Genomic DNA, 11,627 nt, shown 5'->3' with positions numbered 1-11,627 from the left:
CTGACATAAATCGCAGCCATATCTTTTTTTGATCCGTCTCCTAGAGTAATGGAAATAAAAACAAAAATAAACAAATGGGACCGAATTAAACTCAAAAGTCTTTGCACAGCAAAGGAAGCCATAAACAAAATGAAAAGACAACCCACAGAACGGGAGAAAATATTTGCAAATGATGCGACCAACAAAGGATTCATCTCCAAATTTACAAACAGCTCAATATCAAAACAAACAACCCAATCAAAAAATGGGCAGAAGACCTAAATAGACATTTCTCCAAAGAAGACATACAAGTGGCCAAGAGGCACATGAAAAGATGTTCAACATCCCTAATTATTAGAGAAATGCAAATCAAAACTACAATGAGATATCACCTCATACCAGTCAGAATGGCCATCATCAAAAAGTCTACAAACAATAAATGCTGGAGAGGGTGTGGAGAAAAGGGAACCCTCCTACACTGTTGGTGGGAATGTAAATTGGTGCAGCCACTATGGAGAACAGTATAGAGGTTCCTTAATAAACTGAAAATAGAGCTACCGTATGATCATGCAATCCCACTCCTGGGCATATATCCAGAGAGAAACATGGTCCGAAAGGATACATGCACCCCAATGTTCACTGCAGCACTGTTTACAATAGCCAAAACATGGAAGCAACCTAAATGTCCATCGACAGAGGAATGGATAAAGAAGATCTGGTACATATATACAATGGAATATTACTCAGCCATTAAGAAGAACGAAATAATGCCATTTGCAGCAACATGGATGAACCTAGAGATTATCATACTAAGTGTCAGACAAAGACAAATATCATATGATATCGCTTATATGTAGAATCTAAAAAGATGATACAAATGACCTTATTTACAAAACAGGAACAGACTCTTTAAAAACAAACTTATGGCTAACAAAGGGGAAAGGTGGAGGTGGGGAGGGATAAGTTAGGAGTTTGGGATTGACATTCACACTACTATATATAAAATAGACAAATCAACTAGGGCCTACTGTATAGCACAGGGAACTCTACTCAATATTCTATAACCTAAATGGGAAAAGAATTGGAAAAAGAATAGATACATGTATATGTATAACTGAATCACTTTGCTGTACACCTGAAACACAACATTGTAAATCAACTATACTCCAATATAAAATAAACATTTAAAATTAAAAAAACAAATAAGTAAATAAATACATAAAAATGCCACTTCAGGACATCTCTGAACTCAGAGCGAAGAAAAAGCACAGGATACACAGTGCGCCTGGGCCCACTGGCCTGACACTCTCCTCCAGCTGCAGACTTGGGCTCAGTCCAAAGCAGCCGGTTCTGATGCAATCACACAATGCCAGCCAATTGCCTTCATTTATCATCACAATAAAACCTGAGTCATTAATGCTCCCCACCAGCAACAAAAATCATTTAATTACATAATTCATCATAATGGAGGCAGCAGGGTGCTTAGGAGAGCCCCTCTTCCATCACTGACTATTGATGGGAGCTCGGCTTGCTAAGCAGACACTATTAGGCACCCCAGAACCAAAGGCACCAACTGCAGTCTGCCCTGCGCGCCCAAGGCAAGGGAATGCCAGCAGGTGGGGAATCTCTGCTGGGGCCTTTTCTCTCTCTCCCGTCTCCCTCCTGCCCAGGCTACCTGGAACCACCTGTGCACCACGACCGAGCTCTCTGGGAACGAGGCAGTGCCCTCATTTCCTGCTGCTCTTCAGCTTACGGATGTCACTGCTCTCACCGAGAGACTGCCCATGCTACCAAGCCCAGCCTGACCCCCTGGGCACCCAGATCTGAGAAGACAGTGGGTCCCCTCCAGTCCCTACCCTGGGGTGAAGGGAGGAATGGAGACCCCAGGGTGCCCCAGACCACACCTCACCTCTGCCTTCAAAGCTCGTCCTTGCTGTGCCAGGCTGCGCCCAGGCCCCGGCCTGCAGTGACTGGGGGCCTGGCCACTCCGGCCCTCTGCCACCTACTTTCCTTGGTCTGTGTGCTGCTGGGGCAACTGCCAGGTCAGTTGGCTACTCAGCCTCCCAAGCAGTTTCCAGAGAGCAGGAGGCTGCAGCAAGTGCTCCCGGGCCTGTCCCTTTTGCATTAGCCCCCCGCACCCCCCAACCCTCCCCCACTGCCCGCCTTTGTCAAGGTCACTTGTTTTCCACAGGCCTCCTTATCTGCTTGACACGTTCTAGGCCAACTGCACTCCTTATCACAGTAAAACCTGAGTCCTCACGCTCCCCACCAGCAACGAGAATCGTTTAATTACATAATTCATCATAATAGAGGCAGCAGGGCACATAGGCGAGCCCATCTTCCACCACTGACTGTTGATGGGAGCTCAGCTTGTTAAGCCGGCACCATTAAGCGCCTCAGAACCGAAAGTGCCAGGTGAAACCTACCTTGTGCGGTTTGACCCTGAAAGTCAGGGTCGTCCCCCCATCCCCACGGGTGGCCTCTTTTATGCCCAGCAAACTCCTCCCCAGTGAGGGTCCTCCCGCCTCCGCTTTTAGGCCCGTGGCCTGCTTCTCAGTGGTGGATGGGTCTCCCCGCACTCCCACTCTTGGGCAGGCCCTGGCGTCTGAACTCATGTCCATCTTTATGGTGTTGTTCACGCAAAGGGGCCTCTTCGTGCTTGGCTGGGGGCTGTCACTGTATCTGGGCACAGAGAAGTGGTCTGGGAACTCCCCAAACGCTGCCATCTCCCAGAGAAGCTTGGCCCCCACAGATGATGATGATGATGGTGATGAGGAGGAGGCTTGCCACATACATCCAATATTTCATTTCATCTTTATGACAGTGTTACGAGGTAGGTAGAAATATCCCCATTTTTCAGATATGGAAACTGAGGCTCAGGGGAGGTCAAGTAACTTGCCCAAAGTCACACCAATAATAAGTTCCAGATGGATTTAAACAGGAGGCTGGGCCTATAACACCCATTACAGCTGAGCTCTTAGTCCCTCCCAGAGCTTCCCTTCCTCTCCTCCCACCAGTTCCCCCAAACTTGCTGGGCCTCCAGCTCACCCTGAAAGTGTTCCAGGGGCCTGCTCCTCAGGGGAAGACCAATGTCCCCGCCCCTCCATGCCCACCGCTCTTCCACTCCCGGCCTCATCCCTTCCTCAGGGACCAGTGTGATGACCTGCACTTTCCTTTCCAGGCTCCCCGGTGCACTAGTGCTGCAGCCTCTTCCTCTGCTTTGCACAAAGCCTTCAGAATGGCCTCCCAGCTCCTTAGCCAGCTGCCGTTTAAGATCTGGCCTCGGGTTCCGTTTACTCTTCACCCCACCACGCATCATAAGCTCTTACCAAAGTGACCTATACTGAACCCTTCCCTCCTCCACATCTTGTCCTCAGTCCCCTGCCCAGAACGCCATCTCCCGCTCGCCCTCCACATCTCCAGTCCTGCCCATTCAAGTCCCAGCTCAGAGACACCTTCCCCAGGAAGACTCCTCAGATTAGCCGCCAGGTGAAAACATGCTCCCTTCCTCTGATTCACATAGCACTTTATATCGCTCCTGTACAAGTTTTCCTGTGTTTATTCTTAATTATGAGCCTCTCCCTTAAAGAACTTTAAAAACAAGCCCTTTGGAGTCAAAGAGAGCTGAGTCGGAATCCCGACTTTGTCACTTACCAGCTGTGAGGCCCAGGTCAGTCACTGTAAAATGGGGGCGATGGCATCGGCCTCGAATCCTTGAAGAACGTCCTCAGGTTAGCTGTGGAGGTCACCTGGCCAGGTGTGTGACGTCCAGGAAGCAGGCAGTGCCCGTTCCCCTCTGGGCCCTTCCTTCCTGCCCTCAGGAACGCTTCCCACCTTCACTCCTCTGCGCCTGCCCACCTTCAGCGGCAATTAGGCTAAGCACACACCCCTGTGCGTGGGGCGGGGCTCCTGCCGGGGCCTATCAACCGGGAAAGGGACCAGGTGCCGGGCAGTAGAGGGAACGCGGATGATAGCCTTCGACGGGCAGGAGACCTCGTAGTGCCCACTCTGTCCTCACTCTGGACTTCCTGCAGGGTGTCCGGACTGACCCAAGGGTCTTCCTAAAGGGCAGGGGCTGCTGGCCTCTCCAGGTCGGGAGAGGCAGGGAGACTCCCACTTGCCCCCACAAGCTGAAGAGGAGGAAGCTCGTTTACGATTCCCTGGCTTGTTTCTTCGCCTCCTTACGCCTTTGGTAAGGGCTGTTTACCTGCCCACCTGTGTGGTGGGTGGGAGCACTCCCAGGTGAGTGCCTTGAGGCCAGGGGGCAGCAGCAAGGAGCCTGGGCAGAGAGCCTGGCTGGAAGGGACTGGCCCTCTCCCACAGAGCACTGTCTCCAGGCACCACCAACCTGGGGCCCAGGGCTCTGTTTTATTAAGGGGCCCATGGTTTTCTTACAAGGTGGAAGATGCCGGAATGAATCGCTTTGTCTGGCTTCTGCAAGAGGCTTCCCAGAGCCAGGAAAGAGAGAGGCGAGCTTCCCAATGGCCTAGCACTCAGATCCCTGCGGGCTACGCCTTCCAGGGAGACCCTGCTGCCTCCTTCCAGGCTCACCAAGAGGAGAATGGAGAATACTGGGGATCCCACACACCCAGGCCCTTGCAGCTGCAGGGGTGCCACGCTGCAGACACACACAGCCCAGGACCATGGCCGAGTGACCCTGGAAGGCAGGGGTCTCCCTCCCCCTCCCCCGCCCACCCCCAGGGCCCAGCCTGGTGGGTGCACCATGTGTGATGAACGAAAATCAGCCCAAGGCTTTTTTAAAAAAATAAATTTACTTTATTTATTTATTTTTGGCTGCATTGGTTCTACATTGCTGCACACGGGCTTTCTCTAGTTGCAGCAAGCGGGGGCTACTCTTGGTTGTGGTGCGCGGGCTTCTCATTGTGGTGGCTTTTCTCTTGCTGCAGAGCACAGGCTCTAGGCACGCGGGCTCTAGAGCGCAGGCTCAGTAGCTGTGGCGCACGGGCTCAGTTGCTCCACGGCATGTGGGATCTTCCCAGACTAGGGCTCAAACCCGTGTCCCTTGCATTGGCAGGCGGATTCTTAACCACTGCGGCACCAGGGAAGTCCCCAGGGCTTTTAAATATCCCTTTCTTCTCTCTGGTACTTCTAATTTACCCTCCAAATACATATATTTTAATTTTCCCATTCTAGAATGAAATACTCTATCACTTTCAGTGACTCCTTCCTAGCAAAATGCTGCTTCAGGGAGTGGCATAAAAAGAAAGAATTATAGGATTTAATCTCCTTCATGTGTTTCCACTTCTGCTGTGAGGACTTCAGCACACCTGGTCTACAGGGAAATGTAGTATTTATTCTGTTAAAAAGTGTAAATCTTCGAACAATGTCTTTTTTGGGGGGAAGGTGGTTTGGGCCTTTTATTATTTATGCATTTATTTCATTGTGATCATGGAACGTTTCAAACATAGACAAAAGTAGAAAGGAGAGTGACATGAACTCCTATGTTCCCATCACCCAGCTTCAACAACTATCCACAATTTGTAAATTTAAGTATTCTTTGGATTTTAAGCTCTACTCAATCCTCTCGTATTTACTGTGCAGGGAAAGAGGGAAGAGCTAGACCGTCTGATTATTAATTAATCTTAACGTTTCTAGAAAACTTAAGCTTTTAATTCTGGAAGTTTTATGAAAATCTTGCCTCTGGGCTAAAGGCTCACAGGCCCACGCAGGGAGGAGCCTAGGCGGCCAGGTGCTAGCAGAGGACCAGACAGCTGCTTCCACAGCCTAACGCTCTACTACGGAAAGGCTCCATCATTCCGCAGCCTGGCTGGCAACCGAGACTTTTAAAGGCTAAATGTGCCCAGCGATGATGCCACTTAAGATGCCCCATCTAAGCCCGGCTTTTACTCCTTCTGGAAGACAGAGTCAGTCTGCCATCTCCTGTCAACTCAAACAGAACAAATCACAGGTTCCATCCCTGGGAGATGACTTACTGAGTGTCCTACCAAGTTTCTCCACCAGGGGGAACCGTGAGGGGCAGTCTTGAACCCTTACCGGGCCTTTGGGTCTTTTTCAGTGGAATGCGGGCCGGACCATCAGTGTCCACGTGACAGGCTCCACTGGGTGGGGATCCTTCTTTTTGAGAGCTCAGCTGGACCAGTGGACAGTCCAGGATGACACACTGTTGGGAAACCACAAAGCTCATGTTCCAGTTGAGGGGAACTCTGGGGATAAAATGTAAACAATAAATAATTTAAAATAATTACAAAAAAAACGCTGCTGCTTATTGAGCTCTCACCATGTGTCCTGGGGAACGGCTCCCCCTGGAGTTGTGTCCTGTGGTCAGACAGTATGCTAAGAACTTTATAGATGTTATTTTTATTCTCTGCAACCCTGAGGGATTCTATCCTCGTTTAATAGGTTAGAAACCTGGGACTCAGCCAGACAAGCAGAACCTGCAGGGGCCGCACCTTGGACCCGGCAGAGCTGGGTCTCAGCAGCCAGGTCTGCTGGTTCCAAACCCCGGGCCTGTGGCCACCGAGCAACGACCCTACTCCTGGGGCCCTTGGATGACAAGTGCCCCCACTCTGTGTCTGTTGTGTGAGTTTGCGTCCCGCCAAGGCTAAGCAGAAGTCCTGCGCAGACTCCATTATAGCAGGTGTGGCTGCTGCAGTTTAGCTCCCCAGCTTCTGGCTCAAACCAAATGACCTTCACAAAGGTTGTTTAACTGGATTTCTTTCCCTCTCTCCTTACTTAAGAAGCCTTTTGCTTCCCACAGTTTTGCTGCAAAAATCTGGCTAAAAGGACTTGGGGCATCTGGCTGGTGAATGCAGGTGGAGCTTTTAACTTTAGATGAAGCACCAAAAAAGGTCAGCTCAGCCGGGGGGCACCCTTTCCTACCCGCCACGACTCTTCATTCTAACTTGGCTGCTTTCAGCCAAGGCTCAGCCGGCACAGGTTCCAGGCCTCCGGGCGCCGCTCACCCTCCCACTGAAGAGACACCCCTGGGAGTGGGCCTGGCTGATGCCCAGGTACCTGCAGAGCCCCCAGAAAGGGGCTTCCTTCCCGTGCTCACGACCAGTGATGCTCCTTGGAGCCAGGTGGCCCCAAAGGTGGCCTCTGATGGACAACGGGCCCCTCTGCCCATCGGCCCTGGGCCCAACAAGCCGCTGGGCTCCCACTGGTGGTGACGGTGGTCCACACGTTCACTGTCAGCGTTAACACTCTCACACGTCAGTGTCGGCAGCACAGGGTGTGACATGTGTGCATGGGCTTTGGACTGAGTGTGGATCCCGTCTATTTACTTACTGCTTGTGTGACCTTCAGGAAGTGAAGTTCTCTAAGCCTCAGTTTCTTCAGCTGTGAAATGGGCATTACAATCCTGGTCTCACGGGGACCTAAGCGAGAACCCAACCTGGGAAAGGAAAAGGGTGCCTGGTGGCAGTTAACCCACGCTTCCCGCCCCCAACACCCCTCACAAAGAAGGACCCTCCTTCCCTTGACACTCCGGGGCTTAGCTTCCTGCGGATCCAGAATCAACAGCTATTCCTCGGGATCAGCAGAGAGAGGCTCTGGGTAGAGAATGACTAGGCTGGGGACCCGGAGCGGGTGGGGAAGGAGGAAAGGAGATCGTTCCGATGGAATGCTCGTCCAGCACAAGGGAACTCACAGTGTCTGCAGGCACAAATGGCCCTTCAAAGTAACAGACGGTCTGGCAAAGGGCTCAGAGGATGAAGCACGGGATGGGAGGGAGGAGACGATCTAAAGATTTTACAGCGGTCTCGGGGGGTCAATGAAGGTGTCACGGGTGCGTCTGCATGATCTCAAGGCAGGGATGTAAAAGGAGCTCCCGGGGTTCATCATGTTCAGGGCCCTGCAGGTCACAGCCCCCCCAGAGGCATCAGAAGGGGGCACAAAACACACACAGCAGGGGACCCACCCCCAGGCTCTCGCTGAGGCCAGGCAGGTTCATCTCTGTTTATTTTTTCAAAACAAAACTAAAAATCATCACTCAAAACATTTGAGGAGAGTGCTCAAGTTAAAAGCTTTATGGAATTTGCAGCCAGCACATCGCGGACTGGTGGTCAGAAACGGGAGATCCCGGCGTCGCCCAGGCAGGTCGCCCTGTCTGCCTTCAGCCTCCACTGCTGTTCCCTTTGAGCTGAGGTCCAGGCAGCGGGGTGGCCAGCCCAGGGCAGCGGCTGAGGTTGGCAGCATCCGCAGATCAGAGGCTTTCCAGTTCTCCACGGGCTTCTGATTTGACCATCCAGCACCTTGAGGGCCCGCCGTGCTCCCTCCCCCATGAGAGTCCACAAGCATCTGCAAGGAAGGCAGGCGGGTCAAGGCCCGGGCGCTGGCGCTGTCAGGACGAGGACGAAGGGGCAGGCAGTTCGGGCTCTGCATCTTCACCAGGAAGGGCGCACTCGTCGCCTCCGGGGTCAGGGGGTGGAGAACTGACTTGCTGTCATCATCGCTCGTGCTTAGTGTTGGCTTCACTTCGCTCCAGGGTGACCCCGTTGCCATTCCGAGGGCCTTCCTTCCTGCTCCAGTCCTTCTCCGTGTAAAGCTCGGCGAGCACGGGGCAGTGTTCAGAAGCCACTCCGCCCCAGGACCAGTTATCTGGAATCCAAGGGTTCGTGAGGCCTTCTCTCACTACAGCCCAGTGGCCTGGAGGCAGAGGGAAGACAGACCCAGAAATCAGGATGGGGGACACGGTGGAGGTCACAGGCTGGCGGCTGGAGGCCAATGCTGTATGTCTGCAAGCCTGACAAGACCCCTCAAGTCAGCCGGCTTGTCTGTGCAAACGAGCTGTTTCAGCCCATTGGATGTGCCGGACAAGTGGGGGTTTACCACGTAGGCCCTGAAACTACCCCGGGTCCAGGCCTCCTGCCCAGTCACACATCCGTCGGCCTACGCGTGGTGGCCCCCCCCTCACTATGCACCACTTCTAATCTGCCCAGCAAGGCTAAGTGTTTGACACAGGGACACATGCCCTGCAAAGATGTCTAAAGCGAAGTGAAGGTCCTATTTCACAAAGCAAAGACACTGGGGCAGGGGGGCGGGGGCGTGGGGAGGTGGTTCTACAAAAAGAGCAAAGAAGAGAAAGTTACAGAAGTTTATGAGAAAGTAAAGGTATCTTTAAAGTCAAGATTTAGAAATATATGAAGCAGGAGGTATGTTTAAGAAACAATGAAATAGTCATGAAAGCAAGGACAGAGCAATCGGAAGCACTGGCACGGCCCTCAGTGAGAACCGTCGCGGATAATTAGGTGCACCCAGGCCTGGGCTCTGGTGTGAGCTGTGCCTGCCCAGGTGACAGCTCCATGATGGTGGCAACTCCTCCCTGCACCGCGGTTTCTACAACTTAAGAGCAGGGGGTAGATGAGACGATCTCTACCTTCCTCCCGGCCCCACGCTCTCGGGGGCTCCAGCTCCCTTGGTGACAGCACTGTCCTCCCACTGGGCCCCATGGCAGCCTGCCACTGGCCTTGGTCTGGCCAGCAGTGTGTTTCTGCGAATTGCACCTTGCCTAGTTTGATGGCCGTCACTCCCTCTGAGACCCACTTTCTTCGTCCTTTGGATTCTCCCATGACACAGTCCAACAGGAAATTCTAGTCCTGAGGATCTAAGTCTTGGCTGCACGTTGGGGTCTCACAGTGGGACCTCAGCGTTGGTACCTAAAAACTTTTTTAATGTCTCACTGAAGTATAACCTGCATCCATTGGTGCTTAGTAAAGCTTCCAGGTAGAACTGAGAACAACCGTTCTTGTCCTTCACCAAAAGACCTGCTGCTTCTATATTTCTGTTTATGACTGTTTCATGACCCAAAGTCTGTTCAGCAAGTGACTGGTTTGGGGGGGAGTGCTTTTCAGGGCTGAGATTACCCACCACACCCTGGTCCTGGTGGAGTCCTGTCTAAAGAACTTTTCCGTCCTAGCGTGATGCCAGGTGACATGTCAGCTCACCTCCAGCTGCTGCTCCTCAGGGCACTGACAGCCTGTCGGTAAACCGCAGGCCGCAACACAGCGCCTGAATGTGACAGGGCTTGAGGAGTGTTTGCTGAAGGACTGAGTGTCCTTAAAATTAGCCTAAGGTATCAGCTCATCTTGGAATTGGGGGATGTTGCCAGTCTGGAACCAGGTTTGCCCAAGACACACTTGCTTTGGCCCTGCTGCAGATCAGTGAATGCCTTTTATTATTTTTCACACCCCCTTCACTCTTAAAAGTGGCTCTGTTTGAACGATAATTACACAGCCACCTAAGCAATAGCCTGATAAATGCCCCCAGAGGAGGGAAGGTCACTCCTGACTCTTGCTGAAACCACACAATCCAGAACTGTCAGCTCAGACAGGCGATCCTTACTCTGTTTCTGAACAGCACTTGTGCTTTACCTGTGAAAACCTTCTTTAAGCTTTTACTGATCCAGATGTTGTCCAGAGTCTTCGAGCCTTGAGGATTCTTGGTGCTGATGTTGGTAAAGGTGTGTGCGGGGATGAGGTGGTGGAATTTTTCTTTCCTCAAGATATCATAGTCACTGCTGTCTGGCCCCTGGCCGAAATCTCCTAAAACTATCACCTCTTTTTCGCCTGGAAGTGGAAGAAAGAAATTCAGGAATGTAAGAGGTGGCGGGAAGTCAACACAACACTGACCACAACTCATTTAAGTAGGATCATGACTCTCTGAATTGACTCTCCAGGGTTAGGACTGTGGCACAGTTCTTATTCTCCCAATTTTTCCAAATTCCTTGTGCAAAAAAAACCCCCCAAAACTTTAGGAGTAGGTTAGTGACACATTTGGAAATGGGGGGCAATGTGATAAGAGAGATCACCTCTGTTCCGGATCATGGGTTCCAAGTCTCATAGCACAAAAAGCCCTGAGGGTCTTGCCCAGATATTTAACAAAAGCTCAACAAACATTTATTGAGCACAGAGGGAAGACCAGGTGAAAACACAGGGAGAGGGAGAGGACGGCCATCTACAAGCCAAGGTGAAGCCTCAGGAGAAACCAACCCTGCCAGCAGCTTGATCATGGACTTTCCAGCCTCCAGAACTGTGCAAAAATAAATGTCTGTTATTTAAGCCACCCAGCCTGTGGTATTTTGTTAGGGCAGCCCTAGCACACTAACACAGGGCCAAAGTGGAAAGCTTTTCTCTTTAAGTATTTTCAACATTTCTCTCATAGTTTGATTTACTAGAGTAAGTGGGATAGTTATGAAGTATTTTCCAAAGTGAGGAGACACTCAGAAAGGACAGTGGGATTCCCTGGGATTCCCATCACTTCCTGTCTCGAGATTTCCTTCCGGGAGCCACGTTATCACAGGGAGTGGCGTTTCTGTTGCACTTTGCAAGGAAAGCTTTAAGCAAAGCAATGAATAAACTAGGGCCAAATGCATCCGAGACACTCAGCAAAATCTTCCTGGACACGAATTACGTTGCAATGATAATGGCTAAAGAAATCTAAAGTGAAACAACACAAGCCACCAGCAGAGGGCACTCGCGCACCGCACATGACGCTCTCCTCCAGGGGGCGTGACGGATAGCAGAGGATGGGAGCAAGGCCTTCCTGCTGCCATTGTGTGACCAACAGAGAGGTAACTGTACCCCTCAAGCTAGATCGTAACAACCTTGGCACCCAAAGCAGGGCGAGCCCAACCAAGCTGTCTTGAGAAATCAGTGCCAACTTCCAAC

The 11,627-nt window shown here is 51.5% G+C and overlaps 1 protein-coding gene across 1 annotated transcript in view; it reads right to left on the bottom strand.

The window, feature by feature from the left end:
- Nucleotides 1–7,903: 7,903 nt before the first annotated feature.
- Nucleotides 7,904–11,627, bottom strand: part of EEPD1 (endonuclease/exonuclease/phosphatase family domain containing 1) — a 115,292-nt gene continuing 111,568 nt past the window's right edge. Inside the window, exons 7-8 of the mRNA XM_068549297.1 lie at nt 10,332–10,526; nt 7,904–8,607 (exon numbers count right to left, since the gene is read on the bottom strand). Of these exons, the coding sequence (XP_068405398.1) occupies nt 8,408–8,607; nt 10,332–10,526 (395 nt within the window). The 3' untranslated portion in view covers nt 7,904–8,407. The remainder of the gene's footprint in view (nt 8,608–10,331; nt 10,527–11,627) is intronic.

This window comes from Eschrichtius robustus, chromosome 8, assembly GCF_028021215.1.
Source record: "Eschrichtius robustus isolate mEscRob2 chromosome 8, mEscRob2.pri, whole genome shotgun sequence".
Taxonomy (NCBI): domain Eukaryota; kingdom Metazoa; phylum Chordata; class Mammalia; order Artiodactyla; family Eschrichtiidae; genus Eschrichtius; species Eschrichtius robustus.
The sequence above is the reverse complement of the archived record's forward strand: the minus strand, read 5'-3'. Positions and strand labels throughout refer to the sequence as shown.